The 17,812-nt window shown below is 41.0% G+C and overlaps 5 protein-coding genes across 5 annotated transcripts; 2 read left to right on the top strand and 3 right to left on the bottom strand.

Moving 5' to 3' along the window:
• Positions 1 to 3,558: 3,558 nt before the first annotated feature.
• Positions 3,559 to 5,565, bottom strand: LOC135435939 (probable cytochrome P450 12a4, mitochondrial). Its single transcript, XM_064693261.1, has 4 exons — positions 5,420 to 5,565; positions 4,863 to 5,365; positions 4,339 to 4,786; positions 3,559 to 4,286 (listed from the first exon to the last, which is right to left on the bottom strand). The coding sequence occupies exons 1-4, from the start codon at positions 5,501 to 5,503 to the stop codon at positions 3,687 to 3,689; spliced, it is 1,635 nt and encodes a 544-aa protein (XP_064549331.1). The 5' UTR covers positions 5,504 to 5,565; the 3' UTR covers positions 3,559 to 3,686.
• An 833-nt stretch (positions 5,566 to 6,398) lies between these two features.
• Spt3 (Transcription initiation protein Spt3) lies at positions 6,399 to 7,739 on the bottom strand. The gene has a single exon (XM_064693522.1). It carries the CDS (start codon positions 7,640 to 7,642, stop codon positions 6,497 to 6,499), a length of 1,146 nt encoding a protein of 381 aa, XP_064549592.1. The 5' UTR covers positions 7,643 to 7,739; the 3' UTR covers positions 6,399 to 6,496.
• A 518-nt stretch (positions 7,740 to 8,257) lies between these two features.
• On the top strand, positions 8,258 to 10,080 carry DCAF12 (DDB1 and CUL4 associated factor 12-like protein). The gene is made up of 4 exons (XM_064693392.1): positions 8,258 to 8,632; positions 8,690 to 9,244; positions 9,308 to 9,712; positions 9,768 to 10,080. Exons 1-4 carry the CDS (start codon positions 8,366 to 8,368, stop codon positions 9,918 to 9,920), a joined length of 1,380 nt encoding a protein of 459 aa, XP_064549462.1. The 5' UTR covers positions 8,258 to 8,365; the 3' UTR covers positions 9,921 to 10,080.
• Positions 9,972 to 14,560, bottom strand: GCC185 (GRIP and coiled-coil domain containing 185 kDa). The gene is made up of 5 exons (XM_064693137.1): positions 14,400 to 14,560; positions 14,187 to 14,280; positions 11,065 to 14,126; positions 10,784 to 10,901; positions 9,972 to 10,724 (listed from the first exon to the last, which is right to left on the bottom strand). Exons 1-5 carry the CDS (start codon positions 14,424 to 14,426, stop codon positions 10,639 to 10,641), a joined length of 3,387 nt encoding a protein of 1,128 aa, XP_064549207.1. The 5' UTR covers positions 14,427 to 14,560; the 3' UTR covers positions 9,972 to 10,638.
• Positions 14,561 to 15,068: 508 nt separating this feature from the next.
• On the top strand, positions 15,069 to 17,431 carry KLHL18 (Kelch like family member 18). Its single transcript, XM_064691087.1, has 4 exons — positions 15,069 to 15,376; positions 15,454 to 16,301; positions 16,370 to 16,628; positions 16,692 to 17,431. The coding sequence occupies exons 1-4, from the start codon at positions 15,248 to 15,250 to the stop codon at positions 17,172 to 17,174; spliced, it is 1,719 nt and encodes a 572-aa protein (XP_064547157.1). The 5' UTR covers positions 15,069 to 15,247; the 3' UTR covers positions 17,175 to 17,431.
• Positions 17,432 to 17,812: the final 381 nt, after the last annotated feature.

The raw sequence follows: 17,812 nt of genomic DNA, 5'->3' as shown, positions 1-17,812 counted from the left end.
CGCAGGGTGAATTTGCACAATATCCAGTTTAGACGTAACGTCTTGTATTTGCATTTAGAGGCGTGGATGTGCGGCCTTAGTCAGTCGCTTATCCAGGATGACGCCCAGATATTTTGCCTCTTGTTCTGTCTGCATGACTTCGTCGCTAAGCCCGAATTGCACTTAGCCGGATTCAATTGAATGTTTCACTTGCAGGCCACCTCTCAAGCAGGTCGAGGCAAAGTGTATTATATATTTTGTAAAGCAAAATAGTGTGGATTTTTATATAATAATGTTTCAACGATGGGAACTATCCGATTTGTACTGTTTAATGAGTAAGAACATTTTTCAGAAACAAGAAGTTTTTATTTAATTTTGTCACATATTTAAAAAATTATGACAGATGCTTCATTTGGCACGCGAGAAAATTAAATAAATGAAATGTAGTTGTGTTTAATATATATTGTGTTTCATATATTTTCTCCGTTGTAGAGTATAGTTCATACTCGTATGTACATTTATAAGTAAATGAAACTGTTCACAGCATATATTATAAATATTGTGTTTCATATATTTTCTCCGTTGTAAAGTATAGTTCATACACGTATGTACATTTATAAGTAAACTAGCGGGTATAACCCGGCCTTGCCCGTGGCACGTATGTTATAAAATCAAAAAAGCTTTGAAAATGATTATAAAACTGATCGGACGGGAATCAAACATCTTTTATGCAAATCGGAAAACTCTTAAAATTCACCAAAAAAATCTTAAAAATTCATTATCCACCGAAGGAGTTTAGATTTTGCGAGAAATGTGAAACACGTCTCTAATGATTTTTCTTATAGATCTTTGGAAATAAATTTGAACACAAAACGTCATCCACCAAATCTTCGATTCTTCTTGGATTTTTCAAAGAGTGTGAAACACCCCTCAAATGAATTTGAATATAGATCTTTGAAAATTAGTTTGGGGCCGATCGGATGGTAAACAAAAAACTTTCAAGCAACCGTTTTCCGCCAATTTACCACTGTTGCGGGTGGAATTTTCCAAATCGTCGAAATACGTATTCATTAAGTTCTTATTGAGAGCTTTGAAAATAAGTTTGAAGCAAAACGGACACAACTTAAAACTTCGCACAAAAAATCTTTAAATCGCATTCCCCACGAAGAAGTTTGAATTCTGCGAAAAGTGTGAATCACGTCTCAAATGATTTTTCTTATAGATCTCTGGAAATGAATTTGAGTGCGACACGTCACCCACCAAATCTTTGACCTCCATTTCCACCAAGGAGGAATGGATTTTTCAAAAAGTGTGAAACACCCCTTAAATGAATTTAAACATAGATCTTTAAATATGAATTTGGGGCCGATCGGATGGTAAACAAAAAACTTTCATACAACCTTTTTCCGCCAATTTACCACTGTTGCGGGTGGAATTTTCCAAATCGCTGAAATACGTACTTGTTAAGTTCTTATGAAGAGCTTTAAAAATAAGTTTGAAGCAAATCGGACACAACTAAAAACGCCGCCCAAAAAATCTTTAAATCGCATTCCCCCCGAAGAAGTTTGAATTCTGCGAAAAGTGAGAAACACGTCTCAAATGATTTTTCTTATAGATCCTTGGAAACGAATTTGAACACAAAACGTCATCCACCAAATCTTTGACCTCCATTTCCACCAAGGAGGAACAAATTTTTCGAAAAGTGTGAAACACCCCTCAAATGAATTTGAACAAAGATCTTTGAAAATAAGTTTGGGGCCGATCGGATCGTAAACAAAAAACGTTCATACAACCGTTTTCCGCTAAGTTACCACTGTTACGGGTGGAATTTCTCAAATCGCTAATATACGTATTTATTAAGTTCTTATGTAGAGCTTTGAAAATAAGTTTGAAGCAAATCGGAGACAACTTAAAACTTCGCCCAAAAAATCTTTAAATCGCATTCCCTCCGAAGAAGTTTGAATTCTGCGAAAAGTGTGAAACACGTCTCAAATGATTTTTCTTATAGATCTCTGGAAATGAATTTGAGTGCGAAACGTCACCCACCAAATCTTTGACCTCCATTTCCACCAAGGAGGAATGGATTTTTCAAAAAGTGTGAAACACCCCTTAAATGAATTTAAACATAGATCTTTAAATATGAATTTGGGGTCGATCGGATGGTAAACAAAAAACTTTCATACAACCTTTTTCCGCCAATTTACCACTGTTGCGGGTGGAATTTTCCAAATCGCTGAAATACGTACTTGTTAAGTTCTTATGAAGAGCTTTAAAAATAAGTTTGAAGCAAATCGGACACAACTAAAAACGCCGCCCAAAAAATCTTTAAATCGCATTCCCCCCGAAGAAGTTTGAATTCTGCGAAAAGTGAGAAACACGTCTCAAATGATTTTTCTTATAGATCCTTGGAAACGAATTTGAACACAAAACGTCATCCACCAAATCTTTGACCTCCACTTCCACCAAGGAGGAACAGATTTTTCGAAAAGTGTGAAACACCCCTCAAATGAATTTGAACAAAGATCTTTGAAAATAAGTTTGGGGCCGATCGGATCGTAAACAAAAAACGTTCATACAACCGTTTTCCGCTAAGTTACCACTGTTACGGGTGGAATTTCTCAAATCGCTAATATACGTATTTATTAAGTTCTTATGTAGAGCTTTGAAAATAAGTTTGAAGCAAATCGGAGACAACTTAAAACTTCGCCCAAAAAATCTTTAAATCGCATTCCCTCCGAAGAAGTTTGAATTCTGCGAAAAGTGTGAAACACGTCTCAAATGATTTTTCTTATAGATCTCTGAAAATGAATTTGAGCGCGAATCGTCACCCACCAAATCTTTGACCTCCATTTCCACCAAGGAGGAACGGATTTTCCTAAAAGTGTGAAGCACCCCTCAAATGAATTTGAACAAAGATCTTTGAACATAAGTTTGAGGCCGATCGGATGGTAAACAAAAGAGTTACATACAAACGTTTTTCGCGATTTTTCCACACTTGCGGGTGGAATTTCCCGAAACCCCGTCTTAACGTGCACCTACATCACATAAGGTAGCTACAGTGGAAATTTCAGCTTCCTAGCTCTTACGGTTTGGGCTGTGCGTTGATCACCAATCAGTCAGTCAGTCAGTCAATCAGTCAGGACAAACAGTTTTATATATAGAGATGAAACTATTCACAGCATGCTCAATCGTATTTCGCAAGTTGAAATCACAGCACGTATCAAACGGCGAGCAAACAAAAAAATGTTATAAAAAAAATAAATGCAGTTCTTATCGCAGTGGAAATAAAAATCACTTTAATACAAATTTCTCAGATAAGCTATTAATACAACTTCTTCAATGCGTTTCGAGTGATGGCGTTATTATTTTTTTATTATTATAACTTTGTTATATGAAAAATGTATAGGGGGTGCGTGCTATAACACGATTGCAAAAATGCGTGTAGAAATTTTTATTTTAACGACTTGCCAGAAAATGCAAACAAGTAGGAAGTCAAACCGCGACAGTCTGTACCCCCTATACTATATGCTATTGACTTTATGAAACCTGGGTAGCCAAAGTGTTAAAGAAAAGGCACGATTATTTCATCACAAAGTGTATTTACATATATGTACAAAAAAAAGATTAATGATTTGTGCTTGGCTGAATTATTAAATGCGTAACAGCTATCAATTATTATTTTAGGCAGTATTTAATTTTTCAAGTCATTAATTTTTCAAGTCAGTAAACTTAAACGTGAGTGGTATATTGGGCTTATTGATAAGTACCGACCGAAAAGCATTCTCCGTCGAATGGTTGAACTCAACCCTGAAATTTCTTATAATCCTAGCAACGCCGAGTTCTAATTCCATATCCACAATGCGTTTACCTACGCACATGCGAGGCCCAAAACCGAATGGCAAAAACACAAAGGGATTGGTTGTTTTCAAAGGATTTGCCGGGCACTTGGCCTCTGAACCCGTCTCATTGCGCATCCAACGTTCTGGCAGAAACTCTAATGGTCGGGGAAAATATTTTTCACTAGTAAGCGAATTTAGGGGAACCATGGAGACAAATGTGCCTGCTGGCACCCTATAGCCACTCAAAACACAGTCACGAATAGTTGTCCTCGCATGCCCAATCACAAGGGGCAGCAGTCGCTGCGATTCTTTGAGGCAGGCGCGCAAGTAGGGAACATTTTTCATGGATGCCTCTGTGAACTCCGAGTCTTTATTGGGGAGTACGCGCATGATTTCCTCGCGCAACTTATCCTGCTTATTCGGGTTGGTCGCAATTGACAACATCAGTGCGGCAAAAGTGCTTGAAGTCTAAGAAAAATTTAAATGAAATTTGATTCGTATTAGTTAAGTATCTGCTTACGGTATCGACGCCGGCCATTAGCATGTCCATGGCCATGACTATAGCCACTTTCTTATCTATCTTCAGCAATTTCTCGAGTACACTCTGTTCCCTTTCGGGTCGCACTACGCCCCTCTGCGCCTCCGCGTTCAAGCGATCCAGTGCCTCATTCACGTAAGCCAGGGTCACCTTCTGTATGTTGTCGTAGGCATTCATCAACTTCTTCAACATTGGGGTCTGAATGTAGCGCCAAGGTGATGGTTGTACTTCTAAAACGGCGGCATAGGTAAAGAACTCATCCAAGCTTTTAAAGAGAAGCTTGGCGTTTTCATCAGTGTGCGAGTCCTTCAGGAGGCCGAGCTGCTTGTCTAACGCGACAACGGAGACCGACTCTAAAGTCCAACTGTTTATATATTCTATAAAATTGTCCGGAACCTCCAGCGTGCTGAGATTTCTTATTGCTTTGATACTGGAAGAAACGTTCGTAAGAATTTGTATTTAAGCTACAATAATGTTGGGTGAAAATGTAAAGCTGATCTGCTTACCGATCAACAAATTCGCAGTTGACCTGTGACATTTTCTTGTAGTAGAGTCTTACATTCTTCGGCTGCATTAGCACTGGATTTACAATACTGCGAAATTCACCCCACGCCTTACCTTGGGTAGGTATTAACCCTTCGACACCTTGAAAAAAATCCCTTCGATGCTTCTCGCGATGATATCTCATGGTATCGCTGCCTGGTCTATGCGGCCACACACCTTCATTACGAAAGACAACTTCAAAGTCCTTTGGATTATATGTGGTCAACACGGGATCGCTTCCAAAAATGCCTGGAATTCGAAAGATTTCACCATAGTCTCTACGCATTGCCAATATCAGTTGGGATAAATCCAGATTTTTATATTTCCCTCCGGGAAATGCCATGTTAAAGGTTAGCGAAAGCGGATTGGCATACGGAACATCCTCATAGGGCCGTGCCTGTTGCCACTCGACATCATCTCTAGCGGCACTTGGCTCCTTAACTGCAGCTGCAGTACTTTGACAACGCTAAAAAAAATTATTATAAGTATATTTAATCTATCAAGTGTATCTCACCCTCACCTGGTCTGTAATCGCGCATGCATATAGGGCATGGGCCGCTTTGTGTGACTGACTTATGGCCAAGTAACTGCGTACTTTTAACATTTTGCGCTCGCCGCGGTCTTCACCTGCTTGACTCGAAAATTAAACTAATTTTTCGCTATGATCAATTAATAGAATGCCAGCAGTCCGCAAGCTTTTTATGTTTGCACACAGTCTTATTGTGGGAGAACCAAATCAAATTCTCAAAAGCTTTCAGAAAGCTTATTGAAAAAACGTAAATAAATTAAGTTATTTTGAGCGTATGCTTAGCTTAATAGTTGTTGCTTTTAAAATTGGCTTTGTTATACGGGTAATATTATTTTGCATACATATTTTCTAACAGAGATTAATAAGAGAGTTCCTGACCAGGTGTAACACAATTTTAGCGCTTTGCGCGTTAGAGGGTTATCAATTATCACATGCTCAGTGATTATTAGTATAATAAAAATGTTTGTGATTATTAGAAATATATGTATGCTTGTGTAAATTCTTGCAGCAAATTTCTGTATATATTATAAATTATTAACCTCCACGCTTAAGCTTTTGCCTATTTATGTATGTGTATATACTAATAACTTTGTATTTTCTTTAAACTCTCTTAATTTGTTAATTGCGACGTATTTGCAATTATTAGTAATGAATTGTAGTGGGCTGCTTGAACTTTTATCGTTCAAGTCCAATCTCTAATTTCATTCCGACGCAAACAAGAATTCAACGATTGTAGAAATATAGTTCAAAGCGAATAATATGGGAGATTTATATCCATACATTCGAAATATTGAAATATTTTTATGCACTGCTAATATTTGTTATTATGTACCGAAACCCATCAGCTAGAAGAGGTTTATATTTCAGGTTAAGTTACCTTACATGAAACTAGAATCCAAAGAAAGTTTTTTGTTACAAATTACATACCTCAATTATCTGATAATGAAATATGAACACTTTTAGCAGTAAATAGTTTTCATTTTCCCTTTTATTTTACACTGCCCGTCAGAACTCTAGGCGGACATAGCTTGATTAATTTATATCTAAAGTATTTAAAATCAATATCTACTAAATAGCCAAAAAGCTGCGCCGGAAATCAATGTCACAGGAGTTGCGATAGCGACCAATTTTGCGATTGCTCATCTGTCGAAATCGACGCATTGCTTCGTGTATTTCTTGCACGCTTATGGGTTTGACCACCTCCATGCCGCGACCCTGTGTCACCTCTGGACATACATGCATCATTGCTGGACTACCTCCGGCTGAGGTGACACGGCTGTATGGCTCTGTGGCGCGGTTATCTGAATTCAGCCGGGTCAGTATCGAGTAGTCCACAATAGCCGCAATAGTCTCGTGCGCCAAATAGGCCAAAATATTCATCGTGGGAGTGGGAATACGCAAATCGGCGGGCAAGTCCAGAAATCGTCTAAACTTGTTCTTGATCTTTTCCCCGTGTCGGCAGTAGAATGAAGTTTTTCGGGCTTCGTTGAACTCGAGATACTGCTGGCCAGTGAGTATTTGAGAAATGCGATCAGCGCGAAACAGACGACGCATGCGATCCTCATCGTGTAGCTCCTGTACCTCAATGGCTAGCTCTTCGTCCTCCTCCGGCTGCTCCAGGTCATCCATAAAATCCTGTGGCCTACCGGTACGGATGCTCAGAAATCGTTTCAGTATACGCATGTCCTTTAAATGTTTCCGCATGCGCGCTATCTTCACGGGATGGTTACGCATCAGGAACTCAAAGTCCGCTTGCGAGGGACAGGGGTTCTGTTTTCGGCGCATAGCCACTAGTGAGGCTTCATTGAAAATACCACGTAGCTGCTGCTGCAGGATCTGTTCCACCAGCTTGACGCTAGCAGTTCGCGGCTGATCGCTGTCGCCAAAGCTTCGCATTATGTCTGCAATCTCTGTTAGCAACGAGACGGGTGCATCGTCCGCAATTTGGATAGCGGCCATGTTTGCATTTTGGTTGGGTGCCGTTGTTGTCACTGATTGCAGCTGCTGGTGTTGCGCTTGCGACACGTTGCCACCCTGTACCAGTATCACCTGACGATGCACGTGCACGGGTTTGTTGTCTTCAAGGTTCTGCAACTGTGGAGCACTAGGCGTAGTCGATGTCGATGCTATAATAGGCGATGCGACGCTGCCCACCTCACTGGCCGCAATGGACACAGAATTTTGCCGCATCATACGCTTGGTTTGATAGTTCATGGTGATGCGTAAACAAGAATATTCGTTTGCATTAAGTCCTTTCGAGGTAATATTTGTATATAAACATGGCAAGTATACGAAAAATGAACTAAAGGAACTATATAAAATCGAGAAGAATACAAATGGTGTTTATAAGGGATGCAATAATGAACCACAAATATGGGTGAACGAAATGAACCTTAACTTGGATGACGGATGTATGTGATAATACTGTGCTATCACTGGCATCTCATAAGTACTTACATAGGAACACCAACGAAAAATGTGCAAATAGAGCTAATTTTTGTTATAAATTGTCGATTGGCTTAAGCTCAATATATTTCGATATCATATATTACAATATTTATCAACACACAGTAAATGTATATTGTTCAATGAACTCTATTGTCAGACTTTCGCATGGGAAACAGATACTGTGGTAAGGCATGTATATGAGCTGCTATAGAAATTGCTACTAACATTGTTGAAATTACAATTTTTTATTAAAAGATATATGAGTAGATGTGTTCCTCTTCTAAATGAACCATCTAATATTGAACTGGAATGTGCAGCACTGAAATTCAGTTCAGTAATCGCTTATCGAAATTTCATCTATCGCTTAAATAAGCCTGATTGCTTTAATCGATACTCGCGCACCACCATTTTTGTTTGGACAATGGAGAATTATCACTAAAAATACTTTTTAGGAATATAAGTAATAGGATTGAATACATCGCAGTAAAAATGTTCAATGGCATGGTGAAAACCATACGTGATAGCATTGTAGGCACCTACCCATCCTGTCATGTGAATTCACGTCTGGAGGAGCGTCGGGCTAAGCAGAGGGCGATGCGACAGGAACGAAGGCGGAAGCCAGACAAACCAGACGACTTCGTTACCTACGAGGATTCTGGCAGCGACGAGGAGACTCCTCAACAGCAGGACGAGGTCCTCAACACCTCCTATAATTTGTGCGACTATCTGCGAAGCAGGGAGAATTCATTACGCGATGTGAGTTCAAAGTAGATAAAAGTCTTCCAGTTGCTAATGAACTTTCAACTTATATAGCGTCGCAGCGTCAATGCGGAATACACCAGTCGCTATGTGCTCACCCACGATATGTTGCGCGAAACGCAAATCAGTTTAGGTTACATCAACAAGGTATTTTGCTCCAAATGGCTGAGTAACCGTCAGGTGGTGTTCGGCACCAAGTGCAATAAGCTGCTTGTCTATGATGTGAATATGCGTCGTGTGGATGCCATACCTACTCTTTCTAATAGTCGTGCCAATCATCCAGAGATCCAAGGCGGCTTGCATGCAATTGAACTGTCACCCAGTCGGTCATTTTTAGCCACTGGTGCACGTAATTCATCTGATATCGCCGTGTACCGGTTGCCCACACTGGATCCAGTTTGTGTAGGAGAAAGCGGGCATCGAGACTTGATTATGGGAATGTGCTGGTTGGATGATCAGTTTCTTGTCTCGGGCTCCAAAGACTCTCGCATGGCTCTGTGGCGCATCAACGAAGATCATATGGACTTTCCTGACGGCGGAGAGGAATCTTGCCCCACATTTGCCACTATACATCCGCTGAGTGTTAAGGAAGTGCGCACCGCGCAGCGGGTAAGAAATTGTTTTATACAAATAAGAAATGTGTCCCTAACTGTTCGATAAGCGGATTTGCAGATACGATCGTTGTGTTTCAACAAAGAGTTCAAAGAGATCGCAGCGCTCTCCCTTAACGGTTATATACACATCTTTAATGCAGAGACCTTCAAGCAAACACTCTCACGCAAGCTCCCTAACTGCCAGGACAATGTAAGTATTGCGTATCATAGCGATGGGCTCTACGCTGTCGGCTGTCGCTCCTACACGATTCTGCTAGATGCACGCACGCTACAGACGATCAAAAAGATCACATCCCGTTACAGTGGTTGTGGCATACGCGCCACATCCTTTGAGGGTAATCTTTTAACGGTGGGAACCGGGCTGGGCATGTTACTTTTCTATGACATACGTGCTGGAAAGTATTTAGAAAGCAGCGTTAATGCTTCGCGCACCGTGGCGCTTAAGTGCAGCAAAGGCATTGTGGTATGTAGTTAACAGCAAAGAACTTATATTTCATTTAATTGCTTCGATGTTGTAGTATCCGGAGGATGAAATGGACGGGTTCCAGCAGGTGAAATATGTGCCTGCCATTTACACGCACTGCTATGACAGCACTCGGATGCGACTGTTTGCGGCTGGTGGGCCCCTTCCTGCTACACTGGTGGGCAACTATGCGGGGGTTTGGCAATAATTCCACAGGGCTGTCACAACACTGATTAGTACGAGTATTTAGGCAATAGTATACTTTGTTTTTAGCCTTGTCGCCGTCGTGGCTGCGATGTGCGAAATGTGATTTTTTATTTCTCTGCTGATTTTGACTTTTTGTTTAGTTATAAAAATTGTATAATCTTTGTGTTTGATTTATACAATTAATAAGTGTAAATGTATGCATAAACTTCGAATAGTTTTAGCCAATTTTAGATGGTATTTATACAGTCTAAAGATATATACATACAATATACATAATTGATTTTTAAGTTTATACATACACACAAAACGCAAGCATTGATTTTATAGTCTGATCTTAATGGTAATAGAATTTGAAATTAAACTATCTACAAATGCAATTTGCATAACAAAATAACATTCGCACTTGTTATATTTCCTATTCTCGTTTTGATATTTGGCCATCGTTTAAAAAATAACAAAGAAATGTTTTTTTACATATATATATATTGGTTATAGAGTGTTGTATAGGGCGCTCTATGTGATATACATATTTAAAGGACAGCACTAAATCAGAAGTTCAACAGAATCGTTTTAAAAATACATAAATACAATTTTGGTGACAACAACCATATACAAAATTTACACAATATATAGTACATATAGAGATAAACTAGCCAATAAGGGCGACTGCATCGCCCTTACAAAGTATAATACCATTAAAGCCAAATAGCAGGAGTCAGTTAATTATTGTTGTTCGCTGTGTTCCCGCCTCCACTCCACGCACTCAAAAAACCAGTCCAGCTGCGATTGTTACCCTCATTAGAAACTAAGTGACAAATATATTATTAAGAATCATAACGAAAATGGTTTTAGCTTTCAATTTACCTTTCTGTCCCTTAGCCACACAGTTAAGCATATCCACCTCGTTGCGACTCAACCGTAGAATTGTATTCAGTACTGGCACCAAGCGTTGCCGCTCATCAGAATTAGTCAATGTGATAAACTGTATTTGTAGGATTATATTTTCTATTACCTTTATACTACACACATTTGTAAAAACTATTCACCACAAAAAAAAAACTATCAACAAAAAACCGGGTTCGCTTCATTTGGGAATTAAGCGATTTGTATGATAGTGATGTAATAGTTTATAAACAAAAGCTTACCTTTAGGAATACGTTTTTAAGATATTCTGAGTTGTGCATGTGCTGTTCCCGCTCTTCGGATCGTTCCTGACGGCGAAGTTCCTCTTTGAGCATATCATTCATTTGGGTTAGCTTGGCCAGATCCTGTTCGTTTTCTGCTAGCAGGGCGGTCAGATGACGCACACGGCTCTCCTGTATGCTCAAACGCTCTTTGGTGGCTAACAGTGCCGCTTGAGTTTCCCTACATCCTGCATCCAACTCTAAATCATCGTCCTGCAAGCTGACGCTGCGTCCGAAATGGGAAATCATTGTCACCGTATCGCTATTAATAGCATTCAGAGATGTATTCAGTAGTTCATCCAGTGGCATAAAATCGTGGGAACGACGCGAAGCAGTGGAAATTTTGCGTTGTGCTGCCAACTGTGCAAGTGTTTCCCCACTGCTATCGTGATCCAACAGGAAATCGATTTTGCTCTGTTCTGGGCTGGTAGACTCGACGCCTACAGTTGCTATCATGGGTCCTAGGGGGAGAACTTGATTGGCTTTGGCCGCCTTCTCAAACTGTTCAATTTGTTGCTGCAACTGCGCGACACGCACTTGATGCACATCGTCCATTTGCTCAATCTGGAGCCGGTGCTGCTGCAGTTGCTGTTGCAGCTGTCTCTGATTTTCCAGTGTCAGGGTCTCATTTTGCTCCCGCATCTCATCGACCATCGCAATCATTTCCTGGTTGCGTCGCAGCAGTTTCGTGTTCTCTCGCTGAAGATTATCTAATTGCGACTCTAGATGAGTAATTCGCAGTGCACACTCTTCATTGTTGGTGCGCAGTTTCTGAACATTAGCACGCACCGTGGCCAATTCTGCCTCAAGGGAATTTTCTTTATCCGTATCGCGGTTTTGCTGCTTGCGTAGCACCGACTGTGCCTTAAGCTTGTAGTCGGAGTACTCCGATTGGAGCTGCTCTTTGGTGCGTTCGGCTTGGCGCAAAGTCGCCTCCAGTTGGTTAAAAGCGTCCTGTCGCATTTCTAGCTGTTGTATGCTGTCTGCTAGCAGCTCCTGGAAGTGCTTGAGCTGGGTCTCGTATTTATGAGTGTTCTCAGCTAGCTGAAGTTGCATTTCATCGACCTGCAGCTTTTGCTTCTCAACGCTCTGCTCCAGGTCCTTTTTCGCAGAAAGAGCCTCCTGTTTGCCATGCACAGCATCCTTTAGCTGTGTTTGCATGCGATCAATTTCCTGCTTTAGCTGTTTGCTATGTGCTGCCTCCCCGTTCTGGGCCTGTTCCAAAATGATTATCTCCTGACGAAGCTGGGTAATGGTGTTCTCCTTGATAGTCAATGTGTCCCTGAGCGCTTCCAGATCTGTTGTCTTGGCCAATAGTTTTGAACTCACTTCGGCCAGAGATTTCTCAGCGGCGTCAATTTCCAGGCTCAATACATTCGAGCTCTTTGACTTCTCCTTGTATTTCAGTTTTTGGTTTTCGGCTCGTGCTGCATTCAAATCTTGTTGAAGCTGCGCCTGCGCTGTTTTAATGGCCTCCACTTCGGTTTCGAGCTTAGCTGCTCCTGTTTGCTCCATGATTTTAATTTGCTGTGCCTGTTCCTGTAGTTTCTTTTTTAACTTTGCCGCTAACGCGCGCATCTTATTGTACTTCTCCTCATATCCATCGTCCAGTTCACGCAAGCGACTCAGCTCCTCAGCTCGTGAAATGGTAGAGATAGACAGCACATCGCTTTGTGCATCCCCATTAAGTTGCTCCTGTTGATCCAGTTCCTCAATTTTGCTCTGGAGTTCTTCCAGTTGCTTTGACTTTTCAGTTAGATTCTCTGTTATCGTTTGCAACTCCTTGTGACTCTTATCATGCTGCTCCTGCATGCGTGAAATGACATCGCCACGCGCCTTTAACGCCTCATTCAGCTCACGCATCTCGTCCAGCAAATCGGCATGCTCGTGCTCTTTTAGTTGAAAGCGCGTTTGCAAATCTTCATTCTGCTGCCGCAACTCCACACAATTTGCCTCCAGTTGCGCATTCTCGCGTTCGTGTTGTAGCTTCATTATCTTCAATGAGCTTTCTTGTCGACCGCGCTCTTCCCGCAATGCCTGAGTCAATCTCTGCATTTGATTGAGCTTTGAATTAAAGTAGTCTACATTGAAAGTGCTAACAGTCTCTACAGTTTGCAGTGAGATCTGTTGCCCCCTAACAACGTTTGCCAGCTGCTCCACGCAGTTCAACTTGGCAAGTACACGATCAACGTCTAATGTCGTCTGTGGATGGTGATTTTCCCGATGCTCCTTCTTTACCAGCTTGGACAAACGCTCCAGCTCACAAACTTTTTGCAAGAACTGCTTGTTATGACCGGAGATTTGGTTATTTGCTATTAGCGCCTCTAGCCGGTTCTTTAGCTGCATATTTTCCTGCTGCAACGCTGTCATTTTGGCACAGAGTAGTTGCGATGCTTTGATAATCTCCTGCTGCCACTTGGATACGGAAGCCGCGTATTCGTGTTGTGTTTCGAGAAGCACACACTTGCACTCCTTCACGTTTTTGAGTTTGCGATGCACATCGATAAACCTATCTTTGAGTGAATTAAACTTCTTTCGCTGCTCCGAGTTAAGCATCTTAACCGACTCATACTTTTGCTGGAGCTCGGCAAGTTCAGACCCTCGTTGTTTTGCCTCTTCTGCTGCACTATCAGCCTGTTGCCTTAGTATGTCATTTTGTGCCTCGGCCTCTTTAATTTTGGAAATGTCCAACTCAAGAAGTTCAAGATTCTTGCGTTGTTCGCTCCCAAGTGCGTTAACCTGCTGCATAGCCTGCTCCATTCGCTCAATGTCCGCAAGCAGATCATCATTTTCATCGCTCAGGCGTCCCAGCTGACGCTTTAGGCTCTCGTTTTCAATTTCATATTGTTCCAATCGATCGGTATCCTCTTTGGCCCTGCGCTGAAGGGTGTTCAGTTGCTCTGTTAAAATAAGGTTCTTGTCGGTGAAATCCTGCAGCATCTCCTGCATTGCGGGAAGACTGCTCTGTTTGGCGGCGGCCTTAGCCAATGCTTCCTTCAGCTGCCGATTCTCTTCGGTGAGCTCTGTTCATAAGACAAGCATATAATTTAGGAGACAATACTGATTTTACCACATTGGCTTACCATCTTTGGCCTGCTTAGCTTTTTTTGCAATACCAATCAGTCCTTTGTACTTGTTGATGAGTTCATCTTTACTCAGAGCTTCAATTGGATTCTTCTGCAAGCATATAGAAATACATACATATACATCCATGTACATATTTATGTAAATGAGACGTCATTGTTTTGCTTTCGTTGCCCTTTTTGCTCGCTCATGACTTTGTAGCCTGCACGTACCTGTGTGTCCCTAGTTGATGTATCCATGTTCAATGCTGTCTGTCTGATCTCTTAAACTTTAACTAGCAAACATGTGTGGATATTAACTGTTCGCTCCACTCTTCAAATAATTGTACAAAATAAAAAGTGAATAACTTGTCAGATGGGTAAATTAACGATAAACGATAGCTTTAGTCGATGTCGCAATTAGGGATGGACAATATGAGCTGTTATTTCAACCCGTCGTCTTTAAATGATTGTTCATGTTACATATATATTATATGACCACAAAATATTTAGAAAAAATCTGTTTTTAAATTTGGAGACGTCAGTAATTCGCAAACAAAATATTTATTACATATGTGCTAGAAAACAGAAGAAGCAGTAGACGGTCACCCTGCAGTTGAGTTTTGATTTTGTATGAATCAGCTGATTTTCTATCGATATTTTCACCAAAAACACCGAAAATCGAAACAAGATGAAAGTATTTCACTGTTAGTAAGTAAAAACTTAGCATTTAAAGGTCAATATGTCATTGATGTTCACAATAATTATAGATTTATAGAGTTCATAAATAAAATCTCAACCCAATATAAGTTATGTTTTTATATCAGACATATCTCATCAATTTTTTCTCGACATTTGAAATGTGCTTTTTGATATATATCAAATAAAATACAAGCTTGTTAAATCTACACTTGTTTAATTTGTTTGGAATCTAGTACTGTTTCACAGTATTAACAGTGACTAAGCAATCGTTAATTTGTCCATCTCTAGCGATTGTTTATTATGGTATTTTTCGAAGTATTTTATTGCAGTGGATTTGTTTTTGGTTGTTGTTGATAGTAAAGGAGCCTGAGACCATAAGCATGGATCTGAGCGACAATCAACTGGAGGATCAATCCTTAATATACAAGCATGAACAGCTATTCTGCGAGAGTTTTCCATTGTTCAAGGAGATACGAAGACTGGGCAAACTTTGTGATGTCACACTGAAGGTTGGTTGCCAATCTCCGGATCTTTGCATTATCATTATCAACTGCCAGTTTTTAAATATAAACACATGCACATACAGGTTGAGGATCAGACATTCTCGGCGCATCGCGTTGTTCTGGCTGCCACTGTACCATACTTTTATGCAATGTTCACCAACAACATGGCGGAGAGTCGCATCAGAGAAATCACTATGAAGGAGATTGAACCTAGCGCTCTGGAAAGTCTGATTAATTATGTATATAGCGGGCAGGTTCGAATCGATAACCAAAACGTCCAAAGCCTTATGGTGGGCGCTTCGTTTCTGCAACTTTCCAATGTGCGCGACGCTTGCGCTGGTTTTCTCATCTCCCGCTTTCATCCGCATAATGTACTGGGAATACGCACCTTTGGCGACTCGATGATCTGTCGCCACTTAACTGATGCCGCAGACAAGTACATTGACCAAAACTTTGCCAAGGTATCCCAATCTGAAGAGTTCCTTTCACTGGACTGCGAACAGTTGCTGGAGCTAATGCGACGCGATGGACTTAACGTGCGCAACGAGGAGGTTGTGTTTGAAGCTTGCATGCGTTGGGTTAAATACGCCGAGGAGAAGCGTTCGGATCTATTTCCGCAAGTACTGGCCGCAGTGCGTCTGCCGCTCTTATCACCGCAATTTTTAGCGGATCGTGTTGCACGCGAGGAATTAATACGTTCATCTCACCAATGTCGCGATCTGCTAGATGAGGCAAAAGACTTTCATTTAATGCCTGAGCGCCGTGGCTTGCTTCAAAGTTTTCGCACTCGTCAACGGTGCGGCGAGTTCTTCACAGGCCAAATTTATGCCGTAGGTGGTCTAGCCAGCACTGGTGAGTCGGTTAGCACTGTGGAGATTTACGATCCGATTACTAAGAAATGGAAAATGGGTGAACAAATGTCCATGATGCGGTGAGTTTAAATTCTCATATATATTGTTAATTGCATTTTAATTCATATATTTAATATTTAATTGACAGCTCAAGAGTTGGTGTGGCTGTTTTGGACGGTAAATTGTACGCATTTGGCGGATTCAACGGCACCGAAAGACTGTCGACAGTGGAGGTCTATGATCCGCGCAAAAACAAATGGTCTCAGGGCTGTGCAATGCTGTGCAAACGCAGCGCCGTTGGGGTGGCTGCTTTGGATGATTGCATTTATGTTTGTGGTGGTTACGATGGCGTTACTTCGCTTAACACTGTCGAGGTTTATTATCCGAAGACCAATACTTGGAAAACGGTGTGTAGAATTGCTTTAACATATCAAAGGTGATACTCATTATATCCACTACTGTCATCTCAGGTGGCCCAAATGATGAAATATCGTTCAGCAGGCGGAGTTACACAGCTAAATGGCTACGTCTATGCGTTAGGGGGCCATGATGGCTTGTCAATTTTTGACTCTGTGGAGCGTTATGATCAGAACGAGGATATATGGATCAAGATGTCACCTATGCTGAATCGTCGCTGTCGATTGGGCGTAGCCACCCTCAATGGAAAAATATACGTGTGTGGCGGCTACTGTGGCAACTCGTTTCTGCGGTCAGTGGAGTGCTACGATCCGCTAACAGACACGTGGAAACTGGTGACGCCCATGAACTGTAAAAGATCGCGTGTCGCGTTGGCTGCCAATATGGGTAAGCTGTGGGCCATAGGCGGCTATGATGGCGAAACGAATCTGTCTACCGTTGAAGTCTACGATCCGGAGACAGAAAAGTGGACCTTCATGCCTCCAATGTGCGCGCACAGCGGTGGTGTTGGTGCTGGCGTCATACGCATTGATTAGCTTGCCTAGCCAAAAAATTCTCACGTAGCTATTTGATTAGTTAATTTATACAATTATATATTGTAATCTTATGCATAATGCAAGTGTTAGTGTGCAACTAAGCTTTAGTGGTGCTACGACCACGGTTCTATTTCTAAAATTGTTTATGCGTAATTCAGGATTGTTTATTATATTACATTCCAGTTGTATATTTTTGTTAGTTTGTAATTGTCTCTAACCTAAAATACTCATTAAACCTTAGGAATTTAAAATCGTAACTTAGCAATGCAATTCATATAGATGTACGTATATGGACTATTTTGTGTTATCGGCGTTGATGCGTTTCGGTGTAATCAAATTATTGTTGTGCCAATTTCAAATACATGTATATCTCATTTCTCTCATATCACGGCAATCAATTGCTGTGTTCCATATGTGCAAAAAATTCGCTTTGTTTGCTCAACAATATACAGACAGCAAAAACGAGAATCGCGCACAAGCTTGAAATTTACGTTCTAAGAGGGTAGCTCCATATGTTTCAACCCATAATATTCAAAAGTTCGAGTTTACGCCGAGTACTTTTTAACATTGCTAGGTGTTAAGGCTTGATGGCATGGGTAAAATTAATTTTTATCAACAAGTATTAATCCATAGTCTTT

This window comes from Drosophila montana, unplaced genomic scaffold (assembly GCF_035044405.1).
Source record: "Drosophila montana isolate Dmon_TW-CO22-7 unplaced genomic scaffold, ASM3504440v1 contig_1083_1, whole genome shotgun sequence".
In the NCBI taxonomy this organism is placed as follows: domain Eukaryota; kingdom Metazoa; phylum Arthropoda; class Insecta; order Diptera; family Drosophilidae; genus Drosophila; species Drosophila montana.
Note: the sequence above shows the minus strand (reverse complement) of the source record. Positions and strands in the feature narration are given on the sequence as shown.

Bases quoted from the DNA above. Each gene is read 5' to 3' on its own strand.
- Spt3 (XM_064693522.1), bottom strand. From the start codon at position 7,642: ATGAACTATCAAACCAAGCGTATGATGCGGCAAAATTCTGTGTCCATT.
- DCAF12 (XM_064693392.1), top strand. From the start codon at position 8,366: ATGTTCAATGGCATGGTGAAAACCATACGTGATAGCATTGTAGGCACC. The intron at 8,633-8,689 runs GTGAGTTCAAAG...CAACTTATATAG, and splicing joins GGGAGAATTCATTACGCGAT to CGTCGCAGCGTCAATGCGGA. The intron at 9,245-9,307 runs GTAAGAAATTGT...GCGGATTTGCAG, and splicing joins AAGTGCGCACCGCGCAGCGG to ATACGATCGTTGTGTTTCAA.
- LOC135435939 (XM_064693261.1), bottom strand. From the start codon at position 5,503: ATGTTAAAAGTACGCAGTTACTTGGCCATAAGTCAGTCACACAAAGCG. The intron at 4,787-4,862 runs GTAAGCAGATCA...CGTTTCTTCCAG, and splicing joins AACTGCGAATTTGTTGATCG to TATCAAAGCAATAAGAAATC. The intron at 4,287-4,338 runs GTAAGCAGATAC...AATTTTTCTTAG, and splicing joins TAATGGCCGGCGTCGATACC to ACTTCAAGCACTTTTGCCGC.
- KLHL18 (XM_064691087.1), top strand. From the start codon at position 15,248: ATGGATCTGAGCGACAATCAACTGGAGGATCAATCCTTAATATACAAG. The intron at 16,302-16,369 runs GTGAGTTTAAAT...TTTAATTGACAG, and splicing joins GAACAAATGTCCATGATGCG to CTCAAGAGTTGGTGTGGCTG. The intron at 16,629-16,691 runs GTGTGTAGAATT...CTGTCATCTCAG, and splicing joins AGACCAATACTTGGAAAACG to GTGGCCCAAATGATGAAATA.
- GCC185 (XM_064693137.1), bottom strand. From the start codon at position 14,426: ATGGATACATCAACTAGGGACACACAG. The intron at 14,281-14,399 runs GTACGTGCAGGC...ATATGCTTGCAG, and splicing joins CATCAACTAGGGACACACAG to AAGAATCCAATTGAAGCTCT. The intron at 10,902-11,064 runs GTAAGCTTTTGT...CTACAAATACAG, and splicing joins TTAAAAACGTATTCCTAAAG to TTTATCACATTGACTAATTC.